Here is a 16,759-nt window from a genome sequence, read left to right on the forward strand (position 1 = left end):
CTTTCCCGGTACCGGCAACTCCGTGCCACGTGCCAGGGAGAGCAAGGGAGCAACGTTAGCCCGGAGGAGAAAGGCAAGCCACCAAAACCCCATACTGCAACGGAGCCAAGAAGCTTCAGCCGTGCACACATGGCCCAAAGGCCACCAGAGGATCCCCCCTGCAGTGACAAGGGCCAACCACCTCCCACAGCGGGAAGCACACGGGTGCAGGCAGGAAAGGAGTTGCTGAGAGCCGGTTTGTTGGCTCAGGAGAAGACCTGGAGCTGAGGGAACGCCCGGAGAGCACAGGCTGTGGAAAGCAAACCACTTCCGAGCCAGGCGAGCGAGGCAGCGAGGGCGAGCACGGCCAGAGCCCGCCGGACCCGGTGGGTGAGTCGCAGCGACCGCTGTAACTCAGCGGGGCCGTCAGAAAGGATTGATTTGAAGCACCTCGTTAATAAGTTTCCTCTCCCGCCGGTCCTTCGGGTAGGTCACTGCCTAATGATAAATGGGGCTGGAAGGTGCCTGCAGACCTAATACCGGCGCAGGTGCCCGGCCTCGATCCATCTTCCTGAGGAGCCAGGTGACAAAACTAACTGTCCCGGCAGCCAGGTAAAACATGACCGATGGGAAGAGGACATGCAAACGGAGCGAAGAGCTGGCGCTGCAGCTGCCCTCCCCATAAAAGCCACAAGCCCGGGAGGGACCGATGGGGAGAACATCTCGTACACGCTGACCGGCGGAACCGCGACGCCGCTAAGTCAAGGTGAAGAAGCCTTGAGCCTCATGGACCAAGAGGAACCCATCGCTCTCATGCAGGCGGCGGGATCTGGAGCAGCCTCAGATCTAAGCCACACGTCCCAGGGGCTGCCCAAGCCCTCACCGGCATCTTTATTTTCAATAGAAATGGGAACATTGTGGGGTTGTTCTTCATCCCAGCCCCCACGTTTGCTCCACAGTGACACCACGGAAGGACGGCCCCGGGCAAAGCTGAAGCTCTCCCAGGCCCTCTGCATCGCAGACAAGGCAGCTGCAAGATGCAGCTCAGCACAGAAAGGCAGGAGAGGCAAGGACACTCAAGATCCCTCAGGGTCTCCCAAGAAAAATAAACAGCCACCATATTATTTTTTTAGATTTTGCATCAGGGAGGGGAAAAAAAAAAAAAAAGAAGAAAAAAAAAAAAAACATCCCTCATCTGGAAGCTAATCCTGGTCAACAACTGGCCTACAACCCAGCTACGCCTTAAATAATGTAGAGCTTTATCAAACATTCATAGTGATGCACAAAGTGATGAACAACGCGCGCCTGACATTTATATAAATATAGTTCCTGATGGCTTGTTTTCCTTGGACAGCCAAAACTTCACAGCTTATCTTCTGTGAGCCTGTGATTTCGCCTGGACGAAAAGCACTTTGGACACCTGGGGAATCAGGGCTACCGCACGCAAAACTGCCACGACATCTCCGCCAGGCACCAACAGCCCCACAAAACCCAGTAAAAAGCCCATCTCAAAAGAGCTGCTGCTGACCTGAGGAGCCACAGGTCACCCAGCCGTGGCTGGGAGAGGGGACGACCAAGGGCGTTTCGTCTCCCATGGGACGGCGTGCCACGGTGGGGCGAGACCAGCCCAAGCCTGGCAAAGCGGTGATAAACCAGCAGGACTTCACAAAATTGCCATCCCTATGGGATGCTCAGCAAAACGCTGGCATATTAAAACACCCCTTTTCTCCTCCATTCCCTACGGCATCGTCAGAAGCAGCTTTTCCATCTGCTTCTTCCCTCTTCTGTCTTATGAAATTACGAGAGGGGTAGGGCGAAGGGAGGGGAGAAAAACAAGAAACCCGCATCAGGAGAACCAACCCCCCAGCCTTTGCTCAGCAGCCAACGCTTACTGTGGGCCAGGAAGAGCCCTTCTGGCCGCAGAGATGTCTAAGCCTTAATTAGTCATTAAGCACGTGCCAGCACAGCACCTCTCTCGGCCAGGGGGATGCAGGACCAGAGGAGGCCACTGGCCCCGGGAGCTTCCCCATCCCTTCTGACCTGCTGCTGGAGGCAAGAAGGCACGTCGGACATGGGAAACCTCCAGAGCATGCTCCCGCGCACCCGTAATGCTGCCTTAGGCCACTTTCTGGGGGGTGTAAGGGAGGGGGTGCGTGTCCCGCAGGACCACCAGGCCAAGAGACCATCGTTCCCTCTTTCCACATTGATGGGGATGACCCAAATTTTGGATAAAGGCAACCGGTTCGGTGTGATACAATGACAAAAGCAAACCTAAAACTCCAGCCTGGCAGCTTTCTGTTCAGAGCTCAAAAGGCAATTAATATATTAATTATGACTGTGTTTACCTCTCTGGAAAGCAAAGCTTTGCCCTGGCAGGTATGGACGTTTTCAAATCAACATTAAAGTCAGAGCTGGCACCACCATAAAACTGAAGGACCCAACGGCATATCCATTGTAACCACTGCAAATGGGGCCCCCGGTCTCTTCATTAATGCACTCAAATCGGCTGGAATTACGCACGTTGGACTTAAAGACATGTTTAATTTCTCTAACAACCAGAGACATTAGCTAAGCATGCGCTTAAATGCTTTTCTGAATTGGGACCCAATTCCTGCCCTGTTGGGCCCCATTGTTTTTTATTTCTTTAAAGCTGAAATTTGCAGCCAGGTTTTTCAGCCAGGAACAGCGGACTGCAAAAAACACTTTCCACTGGCAGGCGACACGAATATACATTTTCAAAGGTCTCTGTAAATTACGCAAGGAGTTGGCGGGGGATTAGAGCCGGGAAAAGCTGATCACGTACAAAGAGGGTCACGATCCCATCAGGTCACTGGAAAGAAGACAGAGCCCCAAGACGCATCAGATGCTGGCCTGACGTACTGTCCCATTTTAGACTCCAGCAAACGTTAAGTCGTCGTTTTATTTATTAAAGGCTCAGAAAGCCTCCGGTTAATGCTCGGATTCAGGGTGGCACTGTATCCGCCTATCCAAGCGAACAGCAGATGCAGACAGCGGCTCCCGGCACGGCGGCGCGGGCACCGGGGACAGCACAGCCACAAGCCTGACCAGGGACCCGCGTCCCCTCGAGGACGCCGGGCTGTCAGCTCAGGGACGGCAACATCAGGCCGGTCATCTCGCCCCCATTGCCCGTAGGCTCTCCCTTCTCCATCACGGAGAACACCATCACGCTGCCCAGTATGAGGGCATTGCCTCAGAGTCACACCCCATCTTTAAATCTCACCGCCAAGATACCGCAGAGCTCAGGTATCTGCAACGAAAAGCCGCTCTAGGGCACAGCTTAACCATCTGCCCTCCTCTTCCACATCTCAGCCCCCAAAACATCCCTTTCCCCAGCCCTGACACCACAACCTCAGGCCGCAGCACTGCCTTACCTCTTCCCTAGAGGTAAGATTCCCTTCACTGGGTGGTGAGGATGATGGCTGAGATGTGGCCACCAGAGCAGCTGCTCCAGCACTGGTGGGTGGCATAGGAAGCTCCCCCTCCTCATCACCAGGACCCTCCCTGCCTGCCATTTGCTGTTATCTCAAACCTAGGCCATTTGTCTCCCTTCCCAAAACCCCTTCCCCTGCAGTTCTCCTGGACCGCATCACCCAGAGCGGTTTGGCTGGGAGGCTGTCGGGACCACAACCCCTTACGTTAGCAGTTCTCAACATCTCCTTGTGCTGCCCTGTCTGCTCTCTGGCTGGGCTCCCCTCTCCGACTCACAGATGAGGACTGGACCATTAAGTGACACAACCAGGGTTACCAAAGCAGCCGGTGGCAGAGCAAAGCTGGAGCTACATCTCCAGGTCCACTCTAGGTGCCAGACCATCTTTCAGGCATGCTCAAAAGCCTCTCGCTATCACTACAGAGAAAAGCATCCATGGATTAAGTAAGAGAAACTTCAGAGGTTTACCTAAGTTAACACAGCAGGTGAGAAGAAAGTCCAGGAGATATGAATTCAAGATGACTGCACAACCACGCCTTTGATATGCCTATGGCATTAATCATTGGTACCATCGGTAATAAGTCCTGTCTCCTGTCTCGACTTGGAGGCCATACCCAGACTGCAGAGTCTGTGAAGCCAGCACAAAGGCCCGCTTGAAAAGTTCTTTTTTTGAACATGAAAGAAACTGAGAAAATAAAGATGGGTCCTTTGTTGCAGGACTGGAATCGCAGATACTCGATTTTCAAGACTGACATCTATTTTCTCCTCAGTTTTCACCAGGCAGAAGTTCTGCTTCTCACTGATCCTGAGATTTGGTTTGGCAAAAATCTTCTCATTGGGGAACTCGCGGATAACCCCACATTCAGGCTTGCCGGACTCCCACCTGCCTTCGTTAACTAACCCCATCTCTGCGTGTCCAGCGTGTCCCATCTGGGGATGCAGCGGCGCTGCCTGCGATGGACCGGGGGCCAAACTCCCCCAAACAGCATTTGAGGGACAGAAGCAAAGGGCTCCTGCTGCTGTAGGACAAAACCGTGTCGGTAAAGATGCGAGCCAGGTATATTAAAAGACAAAAGCGAGTCAGGAATTCCCAAAGGGCTGCAGCTTGAGGCCATCTGCTCGGGAAAGGCAGGAGAGCAGAAATCATCAGGAGCAGGGACTGGAAACTACGCAGAGAACCGAGGCACGGCTCCCCGCAGCAGCGAGAACACTGACATCACCTGCACAAATTTATCCAAATCCTGTTAATCTTAGAACGCTGTGTACACATGGGGACTGGGTTTGGACACGGGGGTCTCCCCGGTGAAGGCCAAGACCCCGGAACCTCACCCCGCACCAGCAGACCCCACTTGGCACCACGCACACCCACGGGGCACAAAACCCTCAGAGACCTTCTGATCGCCAGAGAGAACCCAAACCCACGAGGATCCTTTTGGCTAATTAGGACTGCCTAGCTACTGCTCCCTTCCTCACTCCGTTTCATTTTGTTATATTAATAAAAAAAAAAAAAAAGACCGCATTTTCTTCTTCAACTGCCTCAGATTTTCCTTTGGTCTAAATTCATCTGGGCTCTGGGCAATGTCACCAGGTCAGTTTGTGCTCCTGCTGTAATTCTAATTTTGTCAGCTTTCCATTTTTCTAGGGAGTTGGGGGATTTTTCTTTCTTTCTTCCCCCCTCCTCCCCCCCCCAAGTCAAAAATGATTTTGCATAACAGTAATAATGTTAATGGCCCTGCACAGCGCATCCAGATTTCAGCTGCGGCTAGGGAGAAATAAACATCTCATCTTTGCCCTGCTGTTTATCTACCCACAGCAGAGCCTGGTATCAGGTCAGAACCTGTAATTTCATTAACTTTATCACTCAGACGCGCTTGTTGCTGGATGTCATTATTCAGCACATCGCTCCCGCGGTTTTGTTTGCGCTGGGCTTCACTTCAGATGCTCCGGCACCGTGTGGGACCATCCCTCCCATCCGCATCGCTGCAAAGCGCTGCTTGGGACTGGGGAGGAAAGTTTGGCTCGTCGATCCGTCCTCTGCACAACATTTTGTACCGCTCAACCTCCCGACCAGGGACTTCTCTCCCATTTTGCAGGGCTGCAGAGTCATTCATCCACTGCAATTCCCTGCTTGACCTGATACATCCAGAAGTTCCGCGCAGGGAATAAACCCACTTTTCCTCACGGAAAGGGCAAGCGAGCCCAACAGCCGCAGAGCACGGGATGCACAAATCCCCAGTGATGGAAAGCGCCCGCCGCCGGCACGACCCGGCACCTGCAAATCAATCACTGCCCGGCGCCGGGGGAAAGCAAGCAGCGCAGGCAGGTGGAGGGCGAGCCGAAATGCTCCATCTTCATCGGATTTGCCATCCCTGGTAATTAATGCTGGGAAGTGACACTTGAAAGAGCCTCTAGTGACAGCCCCAGTGATGATACCGTTTGGAGCCCGCTGACAAGTCCCAGCTGATGTCTTATCACAACGCTACACTGCACGGAGCAGCAAGGAGAGCTTTTCCCTTGAGCGCTGATGGACTCCCCGGGATGCGGGCGCAGCTCCTCACCCGGCCCTGGTCATGGCACCCAAACCTGGTGGCTCCGGCCAGGCAGCCGGGCACCGGGGGGACGGCCGACCCCGTCCTCGAGCTGGGGCCACGCTCCAGCCGGCTTCCCCTTCAGGCATCCTTCTTCAACCCACCTGTAAAACGGTGCCCGAGCAGAACTGGTTTCCAGTCCCGGGGGATCTCCAGGTACGCGGTGTCTGCTCGCACCAACTGCAGAGCTTCTCACCCCACCTGCCGCAGCCCCGCGGGAATCCCCGCTGCATCTGCTGCCGCCGGCAGGTCGAGGCGTCGGTGTGCGCAGCACGTCCGACACCTCCTGAATCACCACCTTTCCCACGCGCGTGCAAAGCCCACAGCACCTATATTTTGTATTTCTGGTGTAAAAAATCCTACAGCCGCCTCGTCCGTGGCAATCCAGGCTCTGGCCAGCGTCAGCAGAGAGAAGCTTGTACCGAAGCTTGATCCTTCAGCAAAGCCTCATCCAAGAGCATCCATCTGGGAGGAAACACACAGTGAACCGGCACGGTTTGGAAGGATGAGACCAGGCAAGGCACAAACCTGCCTCGATCCACGGCACAGAGCCTGGCAGCATCACGAGCTGAACCCGTGGGAGCATTTGGGATCATATCTCACAGCCTGGGTTAGCCCTGGCCCTGCAGGCAGCTTGCAGCCCTGCCACGGGGGGATTTCTCAGTCAGTATAAGAAGTTTCTTTATTGCCAATTCCTGAAGCCCTCAGATAGTTTAATATTCTGCCCTAGATCTTGTTTACTATTATGTTTGGAAGAGAACTGAAATGCAGTTACTGCTGTCTTCCCCACTCACACAACTCTAAATAATTTATAGAAAAGCAAAACAAAGAAGAGAATATGAAAGAATAAAAAAGGCAGCTCAGTTACGATATATGAAGGCTTTCATTTGTTCATTCTTACCAAGCAGAGAGTTGGGGAAACATCTCTTAACACCGCGGGCCGGTAACAGCCAGCGGTGCACAAAGGAGGATGCCAATAGGGATGCTCAGCTCCGCACTCAAGGACGGCAGATGGACCCCTGGGCACCTCTGCGTTTGTTTGAGCAACAACCATCACCGTTGTAATAACCTTGCTTAGAAGAGGAAAGAGTAAAAAGCACTGTAAGGGTGGAAGAAACACAACCTCAGCCACCACTTACGACCCCGGCAGCTGCAGGGACCCGCTTTCCAGCCACGATGCATCGCCCCGCTCCCACGCTCAGAGCTGTGGAGCCGAGAAGAGTCCCTGTCCCCATCCCTGTCGCCCAGCACTGCCACCGCGGGTGCTCCGACAGGGATCGCCCAGTGGGGAATGGGAATCCCACATGCCGATGGGATGACGGAAGGGACTGTCCAGCGTCACCCCAAGAGCCCCTTCCCTGCGCAGAGGGAGCCGGCACATCCCGTCCTCGCTCCTGCTGGAGTCACTCAGCAATTAGCACTAATGTACTTTGCTTTTGTTTATTCAAATGCATTTTACTGTGCGTCACAGGTGAACAATATTAAATGGCTTCTAATAACATTTCAATAAGCAGAGGTGGGTGTTGCAGCTTCTGAGAGACAGACTTTAAAAACGCAGGCAATCAAGTGTGCATTAGCCGAAACACTCCAGGGAAAGCGCCACGCTGCTCCGCGCTGGAGGAACATCCCCCCCCGAGTCACGCAGTTGTACCCGTGCAGCCCCCGGTCCCTCCGTCCCCGCGCACGGGCAGGGGGGCAGCACCCAGACCCTGCCTGGTCCTCTCACCACGGCTCCCCAGGCACGAGAGCAGGACAGGAGGGTCCAGCAGCACGGGTTTGATCCGCGGTTAAGAGAACAACTAAATAAAGGGCAGCAGGTCCAGACTGCTTCATACATGCTGACCTCCTCCCAGAGCTCCTGAGCGCCTTCCAGCAGTGCATTCAGAGGTGCCACCAGCACCCGTCACCCGCGGTTTGGTCTCTCCTCTTCTCCCAGGAGAAGCTGACAGCAGGTAAAGCACCTCCCCAGCTGCTCAGCCCCAGCTGCAGGGGCTCCCCTCTGCTCCCCCATACCCGGCACAGCCAGCAACGGGTGCCATCGTGTACACTGTCACCGCAGGGGACCCTGTCTGCCCATCCTACTGCGTCCAACCTTTGGCTGCTCGCTGTGCTGATGTCGGACCGCTTTACCCAAAGGGACCCCACCACTACTTTCTTTCCAAACCGGGCAGAGCTTTGGGGATGGAGAACCCCAAAGGGACCAGAGCTCCTCCAAATCCCAGCCCAGCACCTTCAGGGAAGGCACACAGCATCCGCAGCACCTCACCTGCTCAGGAACAGGCACCCCAGCCCAGCTCTCGCTGCCCAGCTCCCCGCGGCTCCTAACAGGGAATTTATACCTCACAACAGCGGCGTTACCCAGTATTATACCTTACAAGCAGTCAGCACCATAGGGACAGGCAGCAGCCAGAACCTACACTTACGGAATTGTATTGGCTTCTTTCTACTCTGACCTACAGGCGCTGTATAACACTGTACCTGCCATGCCAAACACCACAAGTGGGTAACGGTTCACATTTGGGGTCTGTGTCTGTCCCTCGGATCCACACGGACTCAGCTCCAAGCTCCCTCCCGCAATGGGAATTTTCTGATCTGCCGTTTCCAACTCCGCACGGAGCTCCTCTGTGCTTGCCTTAAATCTACAGTCCTGATGAGTTTGTTTGCAGGTGACTACAGGATCATTTGTCTGATTGCTCAGAGAATAAAGCACAGGGGATGTTTTGCTGCTCACAGAAAACACAGCTTTATGGAGCAGCTCTCGGAGGAGCATCAAGGCTCGGCAGGCTGCCGCAGCCCCAGCGCACCGACACGCTCGCTCGCTAAAACCGATGCCCTACTCGACAGCACGGCGATGAACGGTTCTGCCACCTAGAGAGAGAAGACCGGCCTGATTGATGCCCAGGTGCTAAGCTCTCACTCATGGCAAGAAGACGGTATGAACGCCAGCATTCCCATCCTGCTGAGGAGCCCATCGCACCGCGGGAGCACGCACTCGCGAGGACTCCTCCGTGCCGCCCGGTGCAAGGCGCTGCGCGAGCCCACGGCAAAAGAGCAACTCCCCTGCCTGGGGCAATGCCGGTGCTGCTCCCCAAGCCAGGCATCCCCTATCCCACCGGGGCTTTCACAGCGGTCTCTGCCATTGCTAGGACCAGACACACCACCGAGCCCGACAGCAGAGCCATCAGCTTCCCATCCCATCCCACCCACAGGCTCATATGGAAACGGGAGACTGGTTTTGGAAGAGGGTGTGACAAAGGAGACGGGTCAAATCCTAGGAAGCTGGCTCTCCATGGAGCACACAGCCCACACGCTCCCGCAGCACCTGAACCACCAGCGAAGGGCAGTCAGGGAGCGCTGCGAGAGCAGGGGACCCGGTGCACGGGGCTGGCGGTGACAGCTGAGGGCTCACAGCTACCGTGCCCCAGTTTCCCCAGCACCACCCAAAGGTGATTCCCCGCTCAGGAAGGGCAGCAAGCCATCTTGTAGATGACCGCTGAGGACCAAAGCCTGGAGAGCCAAGTGCCACCCACATGGATGAGCCATCCTCTCTAGGTGACACCGCCCAGGACAGACACCCCGGCACAGGATGGAGAGAGGGAAAGAAGAGAGAGAAAAGCCACAAACCTTTCTTTTCGTAGTCAGGCTTCTCCTCCCCGCCCCGGCCCAGGCTCTCCAGCGTCCGTGTCACCTGACTGCCAAACTCATCCTCCCTGGTGCTGGGCTCTGCCCGCCGCGGTGTCTCTTCCTCCTCCTCATCCTCGTAGTCATCCAGGATGGGGGTCTCGCGGATGGGCACCCCGATGACCGAGTTGTGGGCTTGGAGGCGCGAGTTGCGGAAGCTCTCGCGGGCCTGGGGGCCCAGCAGCACCGAGGGGATGTAGTGGATCTCGTGGGTGGCCTCCGTGCTGGCGCTCTTCTGCGGGATGCGGCGGCGCTTGTGCCAGCGCCGCTGGGCGTACAGAGCCACCGTGAAGACCAAGAGGAGCAGGAGCAGTGCGATCAGCCCACCCTGCAGAGGAGAGCAAAAGGCACAGGTCAGGAGATGCACGGGGCACAGGGATGGGCGACGAGATGCAGAGGGCACAGGGAGGGAGCCAGGGGATGCACAGGACGCAGGGAGGGAGCCAGGGGATGCACAGGACGCAGGGAGGGAGCCAGGGGATGCACAGGACGCAGGGAGGGAGCCAGGGGATGCACAGGACGCAGGGAGGGAGCCAGGGGATGCACAGGACGCAGGGAGGGAGCCAGGGGATGCACAGGACACAGGGATGGGTGACAAGATACAGAGGATACAGGGATGGACCAGGGGATGCAGAGGACACAGGGATGGGTGACAAGATACAGAGGGTACAGGGATGGGCCAGGGGTGCTGTGAATCCATGGACTCTTCCTCTCTCTCCTCTTCCACCCCCAGAGCAGCATTTCATCAATGCTCCATGAACTACACACAGATGGGTTCATGGAGCAGTCACCTCTGGGGTGGGACATCACAGGCAGGAGCAGCAGGGTGCCAGAGGTCAGTGGCTCAGCTCTGCCCAAGTTATTTTGCCTGCTCTCCCGGGGTCATTGCTCCTACCGCACACACTTGGGCCCCCCCAGCGCCCACCCCTGTGCACAGGGGTCGAGGTGAGTGAGCACCCCCTCCTGCCCTGCACCGGGAAATGGGAAAGGAGGCAACCGCATCCCACCACTTAGGAGAAAAAATCCTCATTAAAACAACCCAGCCCCTAACGGGGGAGCAGTGAAGCCTCAACAGAGACACACACAACATTTCACACCACCGATGGTGCAATAAACAGCACCACAGAACTGCCACTCCCCATGGCATGGTTACCCCAGCACCACCAGTTCAGGTTGTGATTTGCCGACGGTTTCAACAAAACTTCACCTGCAGACCCGGGGGCACAGCACAACACATTCCAGACCCCTGCAAAGCTCTCCTTTTCCCTCCCCTCCAAATTTTCTTGAGTGCAGCTCCCAACTACATTACCATCCAAAATAAAAAAAAAAAAAAATCTTTACTGAAAAAATAAGCCTCCTAATTAACTATACACCCCTGGAAGTGGCGTCTCCTCCCGAGGGAGCCAGGCTGGGAAGCGCCGAAGGGAGCCAGCGCTGCCTCCAGCTGCTCGGGAAGTAAAATTCAGCCCCAGTCACTCAGCCCCGCGCAGGCAGAGCCCTGCGTGTACCAGCTTCCAGCCCCTTCAGCGTCGGAGCAATTTTATCCCACGGCAGAGAAGCAAAGCAGGGCATGTAGATCGCGAGTGGCGTGAGCAAACGGGGTTTTGCAACACGACGAGCCAGGAAGAGCCAGGACAGGGCAGGCACAGGGGATGCCGCAGCCCAGGACTTTACAGAGTGTGCAACAGCAAAGCGGAGACACGCAAATATTTCATCTGCATTCGATGCAAAGCACCGTGCCATACCCGGAGCGCGGCTCCGGCTCCTCAACAGGATCAGCTGTAAAGAGCTGGCATGGAAAACTGCAGCTCACAGGATGAGTTAGCTGGGGGAGAGGCACTGGGAGCAGGAGCGGAGGAGACACACATCCCTGGACCATCCTGGCACCACAACCTGAGGAGAGGAGCTCACCCAGCACCTCCTATCGGGACTCTCTCCTCTCCCCACTAATTGGCGCTAATGGGAGCAGGGCCTGGGGACTCAGGAGGACATTGCTCAACTTGACTTCCCCAATTTAGGTGACATGTGCCATCAGGAAAGGCTGTTTAGAGGCCAGGAGATGCTCAGGGATCCCCGCATGGGAGAAGGGCATGGCTCGCTGAGCTGACCGGGTTTGTGCCCTGCAGTAACAGAGCACCCAAAGGACCAGCAGGATAAAGACCCTCCATGGCCTTCCACGCTCAGAAGTGAGAAACAACATGAACACCTCAACCTGGAAGAGCAGAAATGAGTTTCCTTGGCTCTGTGTGGCACCAGATGCACAGAGACCCCACAGCATCATAGGAGCTCCCTGGTGTGAGCCGCCCAGCACCAAACTGGGGCTGTTCCCTTGGAGGCCCAGTTTTCTGGAGAGAAACCACAGCACACCAGACCCTGCAAGAGGAAGACCCCGTGACGAGGACACAGCAGGGCCACAAACTTCAACGCAACAAACCACACAGCAAAATCAGGGGCGGCTTTGCCTGCTGGAGTCCTTCCAGCAAAGTGAGGGCGCTCTGAAGGGTTTCGGAGCAACACCCATGGACATGACCACTGGGAAAAGCCTTCTACAAAGCCAAGTGCAAGGTCTTACATCTGGGTCGGGGCAATCCCAAGCACAAATCCAGGCTCAGCAGGGAATGGCTGGAGAGCAGCCCTGAGGAGAAGGACCTGGGGGTGCTGATTGACGAGAAGCTCAACATGAGCAGCAATGTGCCATCGCAGCCCAGAAGGCCAACCGTATCCTGGGCTGCATCAGAAGTCTGGCCAGCAGGTCAAGGGAGGGGATTCTGCCCCTCTGCTCCACTCTGGTGAGACCCCACCTGGAGTACTGCATCCAGCTCTGGAGTCCCCAACATAAGAAGGACATGAACCTGCTGGAGCGTGTCCAGAGGAGAGCCACGAGGATGATCCGAGGGCTGGAGCACCTCTCCTATGAGGAGAGGCTGAGAGAGCTGGGACTGTTCAGCCTGGAGAAGAGAAGGCTCCGGGGAGATCTTATTGCGGCCTTCCAGTCCCTAAAGGGGCTCCAGGAGAGCTGGGGAAGGACTTTTTACTGGGGCATGTAATGATAGGATGAGGGGGAATGGCTTTAAACTGGAAGAGGGCAGGTTCAGATTGAACATGAGGAAGAAGTTTTTCCCTGTGAGGGTGGTGCAGCACTGGCACAGGTTGCCCGGAGAGGCTGTTGAGGCCCCATCCCTGGAGGTGTTCAAGGCCAGGCTGGATGTGGCCTTGGGCAACCTGGGCTGGGGGGAGGTGGCCCTGCCCATGGCAGGGGGGTTGGAACTCGATGATCTTCAAGGTCCTTTCCAGCCTAAACCATTCTATGATTCTACGAATCTCCAAGGCCTCACTACCAAGCTGCCCAGCTGGACTTCGCTGGTGCCGGGGCACTGTCTGCAAGCGCGAAGTGGCTGCAGGGCAGAGCAGGGCACTCGCCCTCCCTGGGGAAGCACAACCGGAGACAACCCAGACGCTTGGAAAAGGGAAGGGTGGCCGAGAAAGCCCCGCACGAGGGGCAGCTCCGTAGGCTGAACCCTAGGAAGGGGTCCCAGCATCCATGGCAGTGCCAGGGCCACATGCCTGCCTGGCTGCATCTGCCCCCGGGAAAGGGCTTGGAACAGATAAACCTGTCAGCGTATTAAATTAAAGATCTCTCCACTCAGGAGAAATTACAAAAAGGTGCAAAGGCACAGAGATTATTAGCGTGCTGTTCTTCCCCACCCCAGTTTGGGAATGACAGGGGGTCCCCAGCCCAGCCCAGCCGCAGTTCCCGCATCCTTTGGGGATGCGCAGATCTCGTCTCTGCCAGCCACCAAGACAAGGGTCCCCTCTCCGCCTGGGGAAGGTCGGGGGTGCCGCGCCAGCCCCTCGCGTGAGCACTCGTGGGCTCACAGCCGGCGGCTCGGTTTCAACATGCTCCTTCCATCCCTGACCCCGCGACGGCAGCCACTTGTTTAACCGTGACACACACCCACCAGGAGAGCTTCCTGGGGAAAAGGGGAAAAAAAAAAAAAAAAAAAAAAAAAAAAAAAAAAGAGTCAAACTTAGGAGGCATTCAAGCCAGCCTCATTTTAATCTATTTTTCATGTTAAATTATCCAACTGAGGGAGCGGGAGAGAGAAAGGGGAAGGAAGGGATAATATGAGAAATGTTTTATTTGACAATGTGTCATTCGGAAACTGATTATTTCTGTCTCCGAGCTTTTTAATATTCCCAAACAATGGCCAAGCCGCGCGGGGATTTGGTATTCTAAGGCTGGATTTATAATACTCTGTTCTGCAGCGATAAGAACACGGGCCTTTAATCCTCTGAGCTGTGAACATGCATATTCTCCCACGTAATGTCCTTCCCGCCGTGCTCCCGCGTGCCCCGCGCCGGCCGAGCGGGAGCCGCCGGGCACCGGAGGGCTGCTGAGACCCACGGGGGAGGAGAAGGGATGGGAGGAGGAGGATGGGGGAGGAGGCGGCTGGTGGGGACAACCCATGCGTGTGCAGAGCTGCGGGGCTCGTGGCACAGGAGCAAACCTCAGCTGAAGCTGGAAAGCAGCAAGGCTGGGACTCAGTTGAAGCACAGAAGGAAAACCGATGGAAGAAGCCCCCTTGAAAGCCAAGAGATTGGGCGCTCATATAAATTACGAAGGTTGCCAAGCCGCCGACCTAGAGGGCGATCACTGTTTGGGCATCTGTTTCAGAGGCTGAACAATTTCTGAGCAGCAAGAAGATGCATGTGCTTCTTCGAACACAAGCCACCAGCCTTCCCCACCAAAGCGGTGAAAGACGAGGGAGTCCTGCTGCTCCTCTGGGGTCTGGACAAAGTCTTTCTTCCAACAGGCTGTTTTTTCCTGACTCTGCCCTGGTTCCTTGGCCAGTTCTGCTCACCGCTGTGGCCATGGTGGGGCTCCCCAAGGATTCCTCCAGCCCTGCAGCCCAGCCGGTACGAGAGCAAGCCCTGGCCACCGCAGCACACAGGGCTGAAGTCACAGAAGGTCCCAGGCCAGGGGAGAAAACAGTTTGGGCCGGGCAGACCTCTTACACCAAAGCATCCCCTCTGCAGGTCAAAGCAAAACCAGTGCAAAACAGCGCAGCATTCAGCCCGGTGTTGACCCAAACCCCTTCTGCTGCTTCCCCTGAACACCGATACAAAGGTTTGCCCTCGAGGAAAAAAAAAATCCCTATTTCTTTTCTAACTTTGAAGCCACTCTTGCTCCCGCACGACACCCAAAACCAATAATTGTCCCCCATCGTGCTGACAACCAGCCCACAACCACCTACCCGCTGCTGGGTGAAACGGGGCTCTCGCAGCCCAGGGCCATCGCTCCAAGGACAGTCCCCTGGGACAGCCGGGCTCTGCCCAGCACAGACCCTGCACAGAGACCCCCCCATCGCGCCCTGCAGCCTGGGAAGGCTGGGGCGAGGGGCACCCCGATGCCAGAGCATCACACTGCCCTGTGCCGTCCCAGCAGGGGAACCACGGTAAGCAAACAGGTATCAGCAATAACCACACCATCCTCACAGCTCTTCACACTGTGTACTTTTTCCTTTCTTTGCCTTTTGGCCGTGAAGGTAATTAAACACTAGAACAATTTACAAACGGTTGTAGTGGATTATCCATCACTGTCAATTTTTTATATTTATTTTTTTTTAAATCAAGCCTGAATGCTTTTAGAAAAGCTATGCTCTATTTCAAATGAGAAATAAAGGCTTCAGGAGGGCAGAGCAGATGATGCCACAGTCACTTCTGGTCTTCCAGTCCCCCAGTTTTGTCCTCCCCATGTTTTTTCATCAGACACAGCATTCAGCTCCAGAGCATTTTATCTCTCTTTCAAACATTTCATAGAATCACAGAATGGTTTGGGTTGGAAGGGACCTTGAAGATCATCCAGTGCCACCCCCTGCCCTGGGCAGGGACACCTCCCCCCAGCCCAGGTTGCTCCCAGCCCCGTCCAACCCGGCCTTGAACGCCCCCAGGGATGGGGCAGCCACAGCTTCTCGGGGCACCCTGCGCCAGGGGCTCACCACCTGCACAGTCAAGAATTTCTTCCCAATATCTAATCTAAATTGCCCTTTTCAGTTCAGAACCATTCCCCCTCGTCCCATTGCTCCCCTCCCTGATCCAGAGTCCCTCCCCGGCTCTCCTGGAGCCCCTTTAGGCACTGGAAGGGGCTCTAAGGTCTCCCCAGAGCCTTCTCTTCTCCAGGCTGAACCCCCCCAACTCTCCCAGCCTGTCCTCCCAGCAGAGGGGCTCCAGCCCTCCCAGCATCTCCAGGGCCTCCTCTGGACCTGCTCCAACATTTCATCCCCTCCTGGCTCAATCCAGACACAGAAAGCACCACCGGCCCATGGACACAAGCAGGCAGGTAAGACACATCCAGCTAACACAGACCAAAGGCAGAGATGCCACCAGCAAGGACCAAAGCTTGGACCTCCACACCTCAGCACACAAACTTCTCCCGGCTCATCTCAGCCATTGCCGAGGGCTATAATAAAGCAGCGCTCGATGAGCAGGTGTAGCAAACATTTGCATTAGGTTTTAGCCATGCTGTAATTTGAGCTAACAGATTTCTAATTAATTTAACTAAAAGTGATGGTGCACGGCAGCACGGAGACCCTGTAAATGCCGCTTCCCCACGTAGAGGCTTGCTCCCGGGCACAGGTCCTCCGAGGCCACGTCCCAGGGTGAACCGCGACCAGGGTTGGGATCATCCGTGTTTGCCATTATAACAGTGTCTGTTAATTAGCAATCAATCCTCTCGGCCAAACACTCTGCTGCAGCCAAACTCCGAGAAGATGCCCATCGGTGTGCCCAGGCTGACCGGGGGATGGCCCCAGCTCTGTCCATCCTCTCCCTCCCAGTCCCACCAGCAGGTCCCTTCCCCAAGCCAGACCCTGCACCAAGACCCCCCGTGCCTGCACCCCAACCAACCTACGCTCAAGACAACTTTGGAAGAAAAACACCGCATTTAAGGTGTTGGGTTACATGGCATCTGCTTCCTCCCTTTCCAGATCAAACCTCCGCACCACACCAGCTTCTCCCTACGACTCCTTTGCCTTACTGCTCTTTCTCTTTGCTGCACCTCTCA

At 55.7% G+C, this 16,759-nt stretch overlaps 1 protein-coding gene across 1 annotated transcript in view; it reads right to left on the minus strand.

The window, feature by feature from the left end:
• The window catches only part of ASTN2 (astrotactin 2), a gene marked incomplete at its 5' end in the record, with an annotated part of 368,996 nt that overhangs the window by 262,370 nt on the left and 89,867 nt on the right, over positions 1-16,759 (minus strand). Inside the window, one exon of the mRNA XM_082492552.1 lies at positions 9,640-10,024. Coding sequence (XP_082348678.1) covers positions 9,640-10,024 — 385 coding nt within the window. The remainder of the gene's footprint in view (positions 1-9,639; positions 10,025-16,759) is intronic.

Source organism: Vanellus vanellus (assembly GCF_965231255.1).
Source record: "Vanellus vanellus genome assembly, chromosome: 18".
Taxonomy (NCBI): domain Eukaryota; kingdom Metazoa; phylum Chordata; class Aves; order Charadriiformes; family Charadriidae; genus Vanellus; species Vanellus vanellus.